Source organism: Oncorhynchus keta, chromosome 14 (assembly GCF_023373465.1).
Source record: "Oncorhynchus keta strain PuntledgeMale-10-30-2019 chromosome 14, Oket_V2, whole genome shotgun sequence".
NCBI classification, from domain to species: Eukaryota; Metazoa; Chordata; class Actinopteri; order Salmoniformes; family Salmonidae; genus Oncorhynchus; species Oncorhynchus keta.
The window spans coordinates 69,671,869-69,687,624 of NC_068434.1; the positions used below are offsets into that span (position 1 = coordinate 69,671,869).

The 15,756-nt window shown below is 43.0% G+C and overlaps 2 protein-coding genes across 5 annotated transcripts in view; both read right to left on the reverse strand.

Annotated features, from left to right (window-relative positions):
• LOC118393880 (cingulin-like protein 1) overlaps positions 1-6,010 on the reverse strand; it is a 36,808-nt gene extending 30,798 nt beyond the window's left edge. Inside the window, exons 1-3 of the mRNA XM_035787038.2 lie at positions 5,856-6,010; positions 908-2,621; positions 681-775 (exon numbers count right to left, since the gene is read on the reverse strand). Coding sequence (XP_035642931.2) covers positions 681-775; positions 908-2,572 — 1,760 coding nt within the window. The 5' untranslated portion in view covers positions 2,573-2,621; positions 5,856-6,010. The remainder of the gene's footprint in view (positions 1-680; positions 776-907; positions 2,622-5,855) is intronic.
• Positions 6,011-8,431: 2,421 nt separating this feature from the next.
• The window catches only part of LOC118378436 (transcription factor 12-like), a 99,092-nt gene continuing 91,767 nt past the window's right edge, over positions 8,432-15,756 (reverse strand). For all 4 annotated transcript variants that reach the window (XM_052462287.1, XM_052462288.1, XM_052462286.1 and 1 more), the window contains 6 exons: positions 15,568-15,753; positions 12,553-12,682; positions 12,237-12,402; positions 11,837-12,072; positions 11,563-11,719; positions 8,432-11,434 (listed from right to left, as the gene is read on the reverse strand). In XM_052462287.1, the coding sequence (XP_052318247.1) occupies positions 11,574-11,719; positions 11,837-12,072; positions 12,237-12,402; positions 12,553-12,682; positions 15,568-15,753 (864 nt within the window). In that variant the 3' untranslated portion in view covers positions 8,432-11,434; positions 11,563-11,573. The remainder of the gene's footprint in view (positions 11,435-11,562; positions 11,720-11,836; positions 12,073-12,236; positions 12,403-12,552; positions 12,683-15,567; positions 15,754-15,756) is intronic.

The following is a 15,756-nucleotide window of genomic DNA, read 5'->3' on the forward strand; positions in this document are numbered from 1 at the left end:
ACTCAAATCAAAAACATTTCAGTGCTCCCATGGGGCATTTTCCTTTTCAAATGATGCTTTCCTTAAAGATGCACTATGCAGAAATAGTTCCTACATTTCCTGTTTGCAAAATGTTTAATAGTTTGCTTAATTTCAGTTTATGTGGCAAAAGAAGCAAGTATACTGTATGGAATCATTGTCCATCTAAACCACTGTTATTTTTTTTTTACATAACCCAAAAATATTGTAATTTCAGCTGTTTGAAGCTGGTGTACAAAACCAAAAGTAAAAAAGGCAAAAACAAAACTCTAGAATGGGGAGCATAGAAATAGCGCACATAGAACAGATCTACCGTTTCATAGACTTTCTTTCAATGAGAATGACAGCGTTATAACACATATTTCTATGTGAATTTCTATGTGAATTTGGTGGGGTAGCCCAAAAAGTTACATATCGCAGCTTTAAGAGTGTAACTTGGCACATGTTATGTTTAGACTGTGCAGTTTACTGCCCGCTGCATAGTGAAAGTGATACTCATGGTATCATAATGTTGCCTACTAGTGTATTAATGTATTAGCAATTCATACAAAACATTATTCCATTAATACCCTTTCAATATAATAGACATTTCTGTAAAACTGGAAAATGTTCTGCGATAAAAAGTGAACCAGGAACATTACATCAGTGAGGTAAAAACTCACCCATCCTTGAGGTAATTAAACAAAATCTGTTTTGCAGTCTCTTCATGTGTTTGTTGTGAAAGCTCCTGCTGACCTTTCAAAAGATCAGGTGTCACCTGGATGCAAGAGGAAAGAAACAGAGAGCCATCAGAGTTCTGACAGATACTTTCACATGCAGCTATGCAGTAATAGAGAATGATTAGTTAAATAACTAACCTAACTGTAATCATAAATAATGTATTGTTTACCTGCACATCCATCTCTGCATTAGGCTTCTTGCCCAAGTTAGAGGAAGGGATGGATAGAGAGGTTGTAGCCACACTTGTTAAAATCTTTGTGCTTGGTGAAGATTGACCATCCTCAGCATCTGTACTGTCCAGGGGTAACGTAGAGGAGCGATTTAGCACCGCCTTATACCCCTGGATGGAGCCTGCTGCTTTAGAGGTCATGCTCTGAGGGGAGCCTGGAGCACTGCTACCACAGGCCGAAGCTTTGGCACTTGGCTTCCCCTCCACCGCTGTCAACCATGAGTTTTTTCTCCCAGACACCTTCTGCAGATGCAGCTGTGAGGGGCGGAGGACGTGCTCCGTGGACCTCCCCTGGTTCTTGCTAAACGCATCCATGTATTCCGACTCTCCCTGGAAGCTAAAGGGAAGGGCGCTGTCCACACTCCTAGAGCGCTTCCTGTCCTCTGGATTGATCCTGTTCCTGCGGCCCGCCCTGCCCCGTCGCTGGTGACCACCATCTTTGCCGTCAAACTTGCCGATGAGCTCGTCCACGCCGGGGATGGAGCCTGTGTCGATGTCTCGGCCCGTGCCGGGTTGGAAGGGGATGTAGCGTCGGTTCTGGTGGCGGTTGATGGTATCTGCGTACAGCGCCTCCAGCTGGTCGGTAGAGGAGGTAGAGGAGTGGCGGGAGCGGGACGAGGACTGCAGCACGGGGCCGCTAGAGTCAACTCTGCGCAGGGGGAGGATGTCTGGCTCATGGTGGCTGCGCTCCAGGCTAGAGTTGGCACTGCTAATGGAGCTGGCGGACCGGCAGGAAGCCTTAGTCTGCTCACTGGGAGGGCTGGACACAGAATAGGGCTGGGTTATGGGGACACGTTGGGGCAGCTGGGGCTGGGGTGAAGACTGAGACTGGGGTGGAGACTGGGGTTTAGATTGTGGCAGAGACTGGGGTTGGGGTTTGGACAGGTGCTGAGACTTGGGTTTGGACTGGGGCTGGGCCACCTGGGTCTGAGTCTTAGACTGTGGCTGAGCCAGCTGGGCTTGAGGCTTGGATTGAGACTGGACTAGTTTGGTTTGAGGCTTAGAGGGGGCTGGCTGGGGTTGGGGCTTGGGCTGGGGCTGTGTTCTCTCCTGCAGGGCAGGACTCCTCCTATGATCCAGGCTGGATGACCCGGCATGGGCGACTACTGGGGAGGTGGATCTGGGAGAAGAGCCCTGGTAGGTGCTCCCAGTCTCCGCCAGGGACATCGGCCGGGGAGGCAGGCTGTGGTTACCATCCAGGTTCAAGGTGTTGTTCTCTGGGTCATAAGGCTTGAGGATCTCTGGGTGTCTCTGGAAGTTCAGCAGGGTGGACGCTGGCTTCTTCCCCTGCTCTGTGACTCCATTGTGAGAGCCCCCAAACTGCATCTGTTTCTGGGACCTGTACTCAACAAAGGGGCTGTCAGAAACAGCCTCCCTGCTTCCTTTGAAATCATACTCATGGTAGTTGTCAATAAAGGAGCCCTGTGTGTCATTGTAGCCGTTACTATTAGGATCTGTATAGGAGTTGGACCCACGGTCCTGGTTGTTCAGCACCACGTACGGGTGTCCATCAATCCCCTGGACCCTAATGCTGAGGCCATAGGAGCCAGCTCCATTGTGAGGCCTGGAAGAGCGGGCCGGTTGATTGACTCTGTACGACTCCATCAGGAAATGAGCAAGATAATAAATCCCTCTCCCTGGATCAGGCCCACCTCTGCAAAAAAGGACAATCTGATTTAGTCAGAAATGAGATGCCATCAGATTTAATAACGTCAGCAAATGTTTCACTGCTCCATGGCCTGCTAATGAGAGTTAAAGCCTCACAACATTTGATTATGTCATCTGGTCTAATTTTCCTTTTTTCTGTACTTAATGGTCTCTGTGGTAGAGAGTGGTTCCACAGAGAGCACCCTAACTGTTCAGCTCCACCACAGGTTGCCTAGCAGTTAAGAGCTTTGGGCCAGTAACCAAAAGGTTGATGGTTTGCCGAGCCGGCAAGGTGGCAAAATCTGCCATTCTGCCCTTGAGCAAGGCAGTTAACCCCCAACAACAACTGCTCCCCGGGCACCGTTGACGCCGAAAAAGGCAGCCCCCAGCACCTCTCTGATTCAGATGGGCTGGGTTTAAATGTGGTTCAATGCATTCAGTTGTGCAACTGACTAGGTACTCCCTTTTCCTGCTAAATGAAGGAGTGAGACACTGCACTGCCCTAAAATAACATAAGAGAGCCCAGTCTTTATCAACACACTGAACTTGAAAAACAGTGAATCAACATTTGCTACACTCTTTTGAAGGGCAAATATGACCAGGTACTGTGTACGAAACCATAACAAGCAGGTTACTAACTGGCATCTTAATGCGCTGTAATTGGCTGTTATTAACAGGCATAAATTAATAATTTTAAACATGGTGTGAATGAATATTTACTGCACATAAAGGTGTAAACAGGTCTAATGGCCTGACAATAACAATATGGTATTACAGCTTAGTGACAGACTCCGACGATATGTCACATTACACCTGGAAATCCCATGACTGTGCGTAGCTGTAGCCTATACAGTAACCTTCTTGAATGTCTTTGCTAATGAATGTGTGTGTGTGTGTGTGTGTGTGTGTGTGTGTGTGTGTGTGTGTGTGTGTGTGTGTGTGTGTGTGTGTGTGTGTGTGTGTGTGTGTGTGTGTGTGTGTGTGTGTGTGTGTGTGTGTGTGTGTGTGTGTGTGTGTGTGTCTGTCTATCTGTGAAACTATTGAACCAACTTCTGCCAATCCTTGTACAATACACTGTGATTCGCAGTCCCTGTAGAGGGCCCTGGTCGGTGTAACCATAGGAGGAGCAGGGTAATAGACCTACAGCAGGGCCATTGTCATCAACCCCACTTAACACCACAGCATTAAGAGAGGTACTATACCACTGAGGACAGGAACTCGTGCTGATAGGTTCAACTGTTTTCTACTATACTTGCCAAAAATATACACAAGTAACTGAATATTTAGACCACCTTGATACTTTTGGGTATTCACATTATAACACACAGATAAAGTAGGGATCAAGTTCTTTGACTCAAGTATCTGAGTGTCTTCTGAGTAAAGACATATATTTGTGAATTATCTGCCAGATTACAAGTAGTGTGTAGTCTGAAGCTGAGGACAGAGTCTGTATCAGCTAACAGGAAGGCCAGCAGAGACACACAGCATCACAGACATCAGTGGGCACCATGTGTTTGTATAGACAATGGGCTCTTATCAGAGTCCTGTAGGCTCAGCTGATAATGTCCTATTCCACCCCCAAACAAACAAATACATAGGTGAATGTCATGAATGGCCTGGTGTTACAATAGCAGGACAAATGGTGATAGGGATGGGAGGGCTATGATAAGGAAACAAAGGTGACAGCAGATAATGTCACTTTGTAATGAAATGCACAGACATGCCCGCAAGGCCTTTGAGGAAATCTCAATAAATCACTCTTTCAAACTGAAAACGAGTGTTGCCTACTGCTCTACAGAACTGAACCAACATGTTGATATAGAAGCGATGCAGCAGGCTCTTCCTGATTCTATTAATACTCAGAGGACAGAACCTCATACTTTCCAGCCATTGAAGGGAAGGGAGAACAATGAGGCCAAGTTAGCCCCTTATCCAAAAGGAAAGGCACTGTGGAGGACAGAAAGCAGCAGAAGATGACACAATAGCCTCTTTCACTCTAAGTATCACATGTATCCAACAACACAGGGGCTGTGAGGTTTGAGTGCAGCTCGTTTCCTCTCATTGTGTTACTCTCTGCAAGGGAGGAAACACTTGCTGAGCCAATTTCTCCCCCCTTCTCCCCTGCAATCCATAACTAGAGCACTACCCTAGCCACGGTCCCCCTACACCTCAGACCAAAGGTCAGTGCTGAGTGGGTTAGGATGTCAAGGCCCTGCCTTTGATCTTTCCAGGGAAACATTGAGAACAGAAAAAAATGAGAATAATCTACATGTGCAGTGCACTGGCTCGTTCTCTACATCCTGGGGGTGTGTTGTTATCACAATACACCATTCAGGCCTGTAAAAGACAACTATAGGAGAGCACATTAGGACACTGCCTTGATTCCAGATTAAAAACTGAATAGAAAAGAGTTACATTCACGGCAGATTTGATATTTTTACTGTAGTCATGACAGATTGAGTTTATTCATATTCCAGGGAGAGCTATTAAGCCTTAGAGATATGATGTAATTCATAATTCAAAATCCATAAAACAGATTATTTATGGAAGAATATCAGTTACTAATAGCATGTTATGACATGTAGATCTCATGCATTCATACCAAGTAAATAACAGCAAGTAATGGAAAACCAGGAGAAAAGAGGTGGACATTTTATTCCAAGGAATTTGCTCTTGGGTAAAGTTAGCCATGCATGGTTTTAATAATTGTTCCATACTGAATAGATGAATTAATCTATTCATATTACAGAATGTGGTATATGATATTAAAGAATGTGTAACATGTTTGATTAAAAAAAAAATTGAATGCAAAATAGATTCATTTAGTATACAACAATTCTTCAAATTCTAAATACTGTAAGTAATTTATACAATTTATAAATTGTATACAAACATATTCCTCTTTAATATCTATTGACTGAATAGAAGTACTGTGTAAAAAAAATGGCACTGATATTTTAATTGGAAAAGGGCAAGATAAGCAAAGTTTTCAAAAGTTTATACTGATGCATTAGTTTAGGGTACAACAGGTGGTTTAACTTCTTATTTACATTAACATGAAATAACTCGATTTTGAATGTAGTTTTCTCCATGATGATTATTTCAAACAAGTAAACAATTTATCTGCATATATATGTGTTTATAGCGGCCACTGCCCAGTCAGTAACCTAAAGTTCCCACGCTATGACGCATTCAATGACTACTGTAACAAAAAGTGTAAGACGAGAAACTTGTCACTTACCAGCTGCGCTTTACGAACAATAATCGCGTATTAGTTGTTCAATGATGGACAAACGTTTAAGTGGCATACTCCACGGAATTGTTCAAAATCTATTTGTTGCAGGTCATGTTTTCTGAATCAGTTCAGTTTAGAGACGCCTGAAGCTCTGCAATACCCCGCCCCCTGCTAAGAACTCTGTAAACCCGCCCATCTCAAACCCTACTACCAAACACTAAACCTCAAAACACTGATCTTGGACCAGATTGACAATGTCAACCTTAACACTCCCAACTTTTTGTCAGTCAACCTGTTTGACAAAGTGTCCCTTTATCAGTTTATCAAAGATACTCTGTTGCGAGCCACTGATGTGGCTGATATGAATAGCCCATACTGATGTTGATTGCAATTTGTGAATTAAAATTAAAATGTACACTGTATGGAACACGTCATATGGCAGGGCCCATCACGTTCTATATCATTCTCATTAATCATAAATGAAAATGTTGGTGAGCTATTTTACAAAATCCTTCAGGCCCAGTTAATGGGTTTTCCATTAGCCTTACTAGGAATTTGTGGTTATAATAAAGCTACAAAAGAAATTATAACTAAAATGTCCGCAATTAATAGTATAACTTGTTTATTTGGATGTTGTTGTTTGGTTTTATTTTTTTGTACGCAGATAATGTTTGTTTACTGAAGCATATGGATTCACTGCACCGTGTGGACCACTCCCATTTGCTAATCTATTTTTAAGACCAACAGCGTCATCTAGTGGATAATTACTTACCTCTATGCAATTTGCCCAGAGTTTACTCTGGGTAAATGCTGCAGTTATACACTGTTATACTGCATTTTTATACAGGATGATGTCCAATTTACGAGAAACCTCCCAAATGTGTTGAAATTGAAATGCAAAAAAATGTGCAGTGTTGACGTTGATTTTTGTGAACATTACAGTGGTATAAAAGAACACATTACAGAGTTATTACAGTATAACAACAGCTATTTTTATATTTCTATTAAAATACTTCCCGTTATTTTTTACACCTGGTTCCGAAGCTTGATGATTAAAAAAAATATTATCATTCTTTAGTTACTCTGAACCTTTAGAGAGAGAAAAAAAATTGCCCTCAGTCCTTGTTGTGGCACAGAGTAGGCATTTCAATGGCTCACACAAGGACTTTAATAAACGTTAAAATCGCAGTTCTTTCGTTTAGAGGACAGCAAAGGGCATCAGCCACATTTTATTTGTGGCCTCAGCTGCCTCCTCCCTTTGTTGTGGCCCACTGTGTTTTCATTTCTGTGACTGTGAGAGGACTGAGAGTGGGTGGACTGTATATGTGTCTTTAATCTCAACTCTCTGGCGCTATGTTGTGTTAGTTACAGTGCTGCACAATAGGGGCTCTGTTCTCCTCCGAGGTGCAGCAGCTGGGACCTCCAAGCATGCTCAGTAGAGTGCGCTGTCTGACCCTGGCTGAGGGAAACTGGAGGCGTTCTAGAATGGCAATGGAACACAATGGCTATACAGTCAGGTCACGGTCAAGTTTGACTCTTGTGATGGTGTGGCTGATGTTTTTATGTAACATCTTTCTATGTAAGAGGGGAAATTGTCCGTTGGGTTTAGAAAATAAAATGTACCGAAGAAGAGATACTTAATAATAAAAGAGGAGTGGAGACAGATCATTCTGTGGGAAGGAACAATCAACAAATAGACAGACCAACAGAAGGACAGACAGACCTACAGACAGAGATAGAATTGGGATCCACTGCGTGGCAGTAGGCCCTGTGGTTTGGCTCCAGAGACATGAGCCAGGACTCATCTGTCAGCAGGCCCACCATGGCTCACTCACAGGCAGCCAGAGCCACAGGAAGTCAGCCTTCAAACAAGGTGGTCCCACTCTTATATAAAACATGCCCATGACTCTAGGTGACTGCAAATAAACACCCCCGGACATGATAAAAGCAGGAAGGAATAAATACACCCACGCACACAGGCAGAAACACACAGAGTGCATAACTTAAGCGATCCACAGACTTTACAGCAGTCAGCATCTTCTCTTGTCTGTCACCCCTGTCAGTGCTCTGAACTTGGATCTGGCCTGTCAGGATACCGTGAGGAATTGTCTCACAATCTCACATACAAAAGGATAATGCTCTGCAGATGTGGTGGGTCACTGAGACAACTTCTGGGATTTAAATCTGTCTTATAATTGGACAAGGAGGGCTCACTGATGTCACAGCACAAATATGTGCATATGAGTTCTTAGTTAGGAGAGGACAGCCAACACTATGCTTCTGCAAATGTCCATGCAAATATCCTCATGTTATAGGATGCACTGACCTGCATGCCTGTTGACATTTTGTTTAAATGCAATGGGCTCCATTTAAGCTCTTATTTGTGAATGACAAGTGTGGCATTTTTATTGTATTTCATACGTGTAAATGACGCACACAGCAGCTGAATTTGACAAAATGTGTTGTCTATTCTGTGATGCCTTAATACTCAATACAAAAGTACCCCCCTCAAAGTTATTCTGTAAGTGACCATAAAATGAATTTCAAAAAGAAAACAGCCTTTAGAAAAAAGGGACTAAATATATGCTGCTATCACACTTTATTAAAAATAGAAACATATATTCCATACAGACTACAATGGTCCACTGATATTGTTTTAAAAATTAGTAACATACTATAAAACACACTCTTGCACAGAGTTCCTCATTTGGCTAAGATCCACTGTAGAAAAGTCTTCTGAGGGGGAAAACCAGGGAAGGGTTGTTGCGTCAGTAGCTCACTTGAGTGAACACATCATGGGACTGTACTTGTATTGAGCTCAACCAAATGCACCACCAGCACATCATTTCATAAAACAATCACACAATTCGAAAGTGAATGTAAATAACTGAAAAATGAAAGGTGGAGAAACAGAAAATAAAGATGACGTCCAAAGAACGAAATATATCCACAATTGTGTTAAAAAAAGATGGCACATTTATTGCTACATAAATGTTATTTACATGCTGTGTTTTCTGTTACAGAGACAGATAGTTAGATTTCTTGCTGCTAGTTTTTGATGTGCATCAACAATACCTAGACTTTTTGGACAGAAGTACATATCTTTTATCCACCAACAATGGAGACTGAAGATCAAGATGGAGAGCACACCGTCATAACATTTGAGCTTGTACAATACCTCAATGTACTAGACTGCCAGCTACAATCCTACTATGTTTTAGGAGGCTACTTGTATGTTTCGGATAATAATGGTCAGGTTATGGTAAATAACCATACATTTTACTATCTAATATAGTAAAATAAAGTAAGAAACTTTTTACTCAAAACTTTCGATTTAAAAAATCTAGAAAGAGTAAAATTTAGAATTCAAGAAATGTTCTTACAATATTATTGTATAAAAGACTAATAACTACAGTGAAAAATAAGCCAAATGTTTGTTTTTTAAAATCTTATTTTTGTTATTTTTTCATATATTATACGAGGAAAATCAGCTGGGAATACAGAAAAGTCTAACATAGGAGCAAAGAGACAGACAGCAGAACATTAGAAAATGACGGGGGAAATGAGAGAGCAGGCAGTGACATACATTATAACCTCAATCAGAGTCTGCCAGTAACATGAATACAAGCTCATGAATACTGAAATGATGAACAAGGCCACATACAGTCAGAGAAAACACGACAATACGTTTCCAAGTTTATCACAAAAAGAAAATGATTGTAAAATCCCCCCAAAAATGTAGAAACTCCTTGGAGTGGTTCTCAATGGCATCCTTCGTTCTATGACTATATTTTCACAGAATAGGCTACTTGTCTCTGGATGTGGCAGCCTTGTTTTAAAGGTGGATAATAATGGAAGACAGTATACAAGGAAACAAATGGAATAAAAACCAGGAGTTAAGACCAAAATACTTTTTTTAAAGAAAGTAAAGCATGCGCACAGATAAAAATGTAAGTGGTGACCATTGTTCTTCATCCTGAAACATTAAAAAAAATCTGCTCAAAACCGCGTTTGTTCATCATTATACTATACCTATCTGAAGGACCAGCTGCTTGTGATGTTTAACAGAATGTGAACTCTTAAAGCTCCCCCTTCCCTTTCCTTCACCAGTAACTTCACTGCTTGGATCAAAACAAAGCCATTCTAAATAACTTAGAACTCCTCTCTGCTATTTCACGCTTGACATCATATGCTTTACTATGAAGCCTAGAGAAATTATTTGTATACAATTACAAATAAAAAACATATAACTTTTGATAACTTTGAATAATGTTTTTTTTTTTTAACTTTTTTTTCTTTAGTTATTTTTAACAAAAAAAAAGTTATGTGAAAATGTAATTCAGGCCAGGTGATATTGTGGTCGTCGTTTTGATTCTACTTTTTCACTAAGCAATCTTTGATAAGACAGTGCTAGGCTATTACAAAGAGCATGACCACGGCTGTTCAACTAACCAGAGACCATACTGTAATAATAGAAAGCAAACTGCATTATCAGAAATATGTCATTGTTTACATTTAACACTATATGGCATAGGAATGAAAAGGCAGTGAAGTCCCTTTTCCTTTAGTTAAGACACTAAGAAATATGCAGGGAATGCTAAGGTTTGTAAATGGTTTGCTTTCTGTATTTGAACTGCTCACTCCTGATAATAAACACCTTATAAGTCTTTAGTTGACCTTTCAGGGAAACTAGAGTTTGCCATTCTTCTGTCACCTGTGACACAGAGTTTATAGTGTTCAGGCTAGTGTATGTGTGGAACACTATTTAGCTGGGCTCATACCCACCACTCATGTCTAATCCTCTTCCTCTAATTATGTCAGTAACATGAAGACTGAGCTATACCAAACGGACACATGAGCAGGTCGTTTTGGTTTAAACATGCTGTTCATTGCGGCATGAATAAAATATAAATAATATATGTCCTTTTTCTAAATGGGATGCTTAAGTCTTTTAGTACTAAATACCGCCAAATTATTTTTAGTTGGGCCCTAAAGATCACTTTAAATTGCCGAATATATTAATTTGTATCTTTCTCAGGAGCCTGAGTATCTTAATCTTAGCTCAGGCTAGCCCGAGACTGGCTAGGGAGAAGGGCTGGGCAATACTAGTGACACTGGCAAACTGTAGATCAACTGAAAAGCCACAGGCTTCTTAAAGCATATTCATAACTTTCCCTTTAGACATATACTTTACAGCTCAGTAACATAATAAATATAAAAAAATAATACAAAACAAATAAACATAATTGCTGTTACAATGCATTCGTCAATTCAGTTTAGGCACAAGGCAAACTTCCACATGGGAGGGTGGAGGAGATCGCGACAGTCTCTGATTGTTCAGATGCGACACGCTGCTTGCAGACAGTGATATGTGCTGAAGTTTTCTCGTGGGCAGAAATATGTTGGATGTCATCACAGGGACCTGGACACTGGGCTTTTCTTCAATCTAAGGATTGCGTTAGTCTGGGGTTTAGCTTCAAGTGGTCTGTCGCCTCCAATTTGTGTCACAAACTGTGAGTCCTGTCTGCCATTGGGAAGCAAGGGCACCATCTCTATCTTACAGAATTGATCTGGATCATGTTGATCTGAAGGGGCAAAAACAGGAATAACTGTTTTGATACTTCATAAAGTAAGTCATGTAGTATCTCATCACAGCTATTACTGACAGAGTGAGAGTGTGTGGATGGTGCTCCATGGAGATGTACTACTGTACCTGTGTGCTCCTCAGAGTCGGCCCATGGGGTTGGATGTGTCGGTGAGGCCGGGGTGGACCCCATGGTGGGCCTGCTGGTCCCCAGAGATCCCATGGCCAGACACCTTCTCCTCTTCCCTCCTCTTAAGGCAGGCTGCTTTGGGGTTCAGATTCCGCTCTGCGTGTATAGAAACAGATTAACGTGTGTCATTACTCTTCATTAGCGGTGTTATAACTCTTCATAAGAGGTGTAATAACTCTTGTGCGTTACATGTGAGAGTGTAGGAATGCTGACCTCTGACTTGTTGCTCCAGGCTCAGTATGACGGCCACAGCCTGGTGCAGGATGAGCAGCTTGGTCTGGGGCTTCTCGCTCTTCAGGTGCAGCTGAACCATGCGGCCCAGCTCCTTGAAAGCCTCATTGATGTCTCGCACCCTCAGGCGTTCGCGGGCGTTGTTGGCCATCCTCCTCTCGCGCTCCCGCTCAGCCTTCTGCTCTGGGTTCAGGTTGTCATCATCCTCATTGATGCTGCTGCAGAGGGAGAGAGGCCCAGAGGCGCAACAGTAAGACTGAGGCTGATTGTTTTTGGCTATTCACATGATTGGGCTCCAGGGAGATTTAGGGACATTCTAAAATGGAATGTTTTAGACAGAAGGTCAGAAAGATTCATGTTTGTGGTTATTAGGTTCATTTGCCTTGTCCTTGTGCCTCCTCTGGGAGTCTTGATGTCTCTCTTGTCGCTTTCGTCTCCAGAGCCGAGGTCGTCGGAGGAGTGGCCATCATGCATGTCGTCTCTGTCCTGGTTCTCTACCTTCAGCTCCAGGGCTGCAGCCACCTGACCAGCCAGACCTGCAGCCAGACCTGCAACACGCAGACATAAAGGTAGAGAGTCAGTTCAAATGGAATCTCCAATCATTTACAGACAACAGACATTTCACATGTAGTTATTTTCGTTGTGTAGTGCAGAGATGAGATGGTCATGGGTAAAGTTGGGAGTGTGTCATGTCATACCTCTGAAGGTTTCCACTTGGTGGTTGAGTTCAGCGGTGGACATGCTGGACATGTTGGACATGGAGCCCACGCTGGGCGGCCCTCCGTGACTGTTGATCAAACTGCCAGCCTCATCCCGGTGAGAACCACCCTGTCAGAACACAGAGAGAGAGAGAGAGAGAGAGACAGTACATGTTCAGCTGTAGGGGAGGGTTCTGGTCTGAATGAGCCTGGAAAGGAAGGAACGATGTCTATTCAACCAGAGAGAATACTTTTATGACTCAGATATCTCACACTTGAAAAGCAGAGAGAGATAGAAAGAGAACTTTGTTGTTCAACTTCACTTTAGACTGACCTTCACAAATGGAATGCTGTTGCTGTCTGTTCAAAAAAGAAATAACAACCTCCCAGAGCCTGGCTCAGAGCTTTGAGGGAGATTTTGTAGTCTACAAGCCGATGATGAGAACCTTGGTGGAAAACTGTCCATTGAAAACACTTGTAAAAACGCATGTTTGGCTTGGATTTCACAACAGGTTTTTCTAAACACTTGTCATGACAAATTGAACACAATGCCTGACCTTTCTGGTGAGCTAAACAATCATATTTCCTCATATTAAAAGCAGGATATACAGGTGGAGCTGCAGTACAGGAGTCCGTTTATGAGAACTAATGATGGTTCCCAAGTCCCTCGGTTCTGACACTGGGGGGTGCTTTGGTGCTGTACTTCACCATAACAAAATGCATAATTCATATTCAGGATAAGGGAAACACAAACATACATTTGCATTGCTGTATAATCTCTTCATAATAACGAATGCAGTGATGTGATGGTAAACCTATCCTCTTCTCTCTTTTCTTTCTGATTGCTTTTCTCTCTTGGGTTAGCCATGGTCATGTTCCGAGGGTTCTTCTTCCTCTTCTAGATATATCTTTCTCTGATCTATTTGGAAGCAATATAAGGCAAAACCCACTCCAAAGACATACCATTTCCTTATTTTCCCTCCATATTGCTTGTGAAACAGGTTCCTCCCATCATGCTGCATCACCATGCTCGCTGGAGTTTACCACATGTTCCCCACTCAGCTATCTGGTTCTCTTCTGGGAACTAAGGGAGGAGGAGAGGAAACCAGTACGGGGGCGGGGGGTGTATCTTCCATTTTTCTTATGGAATGTGATCCCAAGTCACTGTTGGCCTCTGTTAACCCACTGCCCCCAAACCCTCCCCCTCCTCCTCACTACGCTAATCTCTGCAGCGCTCTCAACAGGTGTCCAAACAAGTCTTTGTCTGGAGGAGGAGGAGGAGGAGGAGGGGCGCGGGGGTGCTGGCGAGGGAAGAACGCTGCCATTTTCCTGGCTGGGCCTGATTACCATACAGCTGAGGACCTCTATTTGGGTGGAGACTGGCCTCAGGCGCGCGCTTCCTACCATTCAGATTTGTTGAGTTGGTTAAAAAGAGGCAGTGAACGAGTGAAAAGGGCTGTCCTGAGTAAACGGCTGTGGCTGTGCCATGCTGAGGTGGCTGAGCTCTGTCTGAGCAGCAGTCTGAGGGGACCCTCTCTCTCTACCACATAGGAAGCTCTGTGTTCATGCAGACACAGCCAGTCCTCTTTTAGTCTCACAGCTCACCAACATCATCACTATAGTCCCTTAACACTCTGTAACGAGCACACCAAACTGAACTGCACCATGGGAGAAGCACTAAAAAATATTTTTTAGTCACAGACCAGTAAATACTATCCTGAGAGTTCCAAGGACCACAACACCAATATCAAAATGGCCATGACTGAAAACACATGGTGCGCTGGGACATTTTCTTCCTTCTACAGAGAGTAACAAACCAGAAATACTAGTCCCTGTATTTAAATTATTCTGGGCAAAAGGGACACAGGCTGCAAGCTTGCATGCTGTGAAGGCTGTGAAAGGCTGTAAACTTGTCTGTAAAATGGCACTGGTTTTAGTTTTGGCAGTACAGATACAGGAGCACCAACTCCAATAAATGAACAGTCAGGGGAGAAGTAGTACGGCAGAAACACAGAACACATCCAAACCTTGTCCACTTGAAATTTGGATATGATTGTTACCACAGACCAGGGATCAAATGCCTCCCAATTTTCTTGTGGGTTTGTTGGCCCGATTACCATGTGAGTAATGCAAGGACTAGTCTCACAGATGCTACTCCACAGCAAGAATGTTTACTAATCAGCCAGTGGTAGGGGGACAGGTTCCTGTGAGGAGCTGGGACTGAGGCTGAGGTCTGGACAGTAAATGATGAGGTAAGGAAATGTTGAGCATGTTTCAGTCGTCGGCATCCTCCCCTCCTCCATCACATCCCCTGAATGCCTCCATCCATTTTCTTAGAAAAGGGAGTTTAATCCAAGAGGATCTTAATCCAACCCTCCACCCACATACGCCAGGACTGATTCAGAAAATTCAGGAAAAATATGGCCTAAATTATTTCCCATCACCTAGGGATTAGTGTAGAACTGTCTCCCTCTGTTGAAACTTCCACTACAGATGTGCTCAAATCCCTCTCCTCTCCGAAATGAAATAGTTCAGATGGAGGATGGGCAAACACATTATGCTCTGCACCGAGACCTGCATCCCCCCGTTCCCCAGGAGCCGCCTCATAGGAGTGCAACTGACAAACACTTTCCAGACCAAAGCAGAACTTCACTCCGTTTTGCCTGGTTTTCTCATTCAAACCTGTATATGAGCTCTTTCTTAAGGAGAGTAAGCCTTCAGGCCAACCATTACACATATGGAAAGTATGTGAGTTTAAATTAAACTGCTCTCTGTGGAAAAAGGCAGCATTTCTGCACATGGCTGTGGACTCATTCTGAACAGGTGGCCACGGCTTGTTTATTAGCCTATTTGGAGAAACGCAATGCAAAAGCACATATGCCTCTCCTCAGTCGAAAAAACAGACTTTCTTTTAAGTATTCAAAGTCAATTCTTAAGTTGCAAAAAACATGAAACATAATATCCTTAACATCTAAAACACTCAAGATATTTTTCTTCTGCAAAGTTAATTCATACCATTGCTGCTGTCCGACTAGCAACCAATCCGGCGGCAGGGAAGTTTGCTCCGAGGGTTGCAATTGGCCCGTTCTGTCCCAGCAGGCTGTGTATGTCGCTGGGCAGACTGGTGGTGGAGCCCACGGCATGGTTCCGCAGGACGAGGATGGCATCATCCAGTCTGTCCAGGCGATCCTCCATCCGAGACTG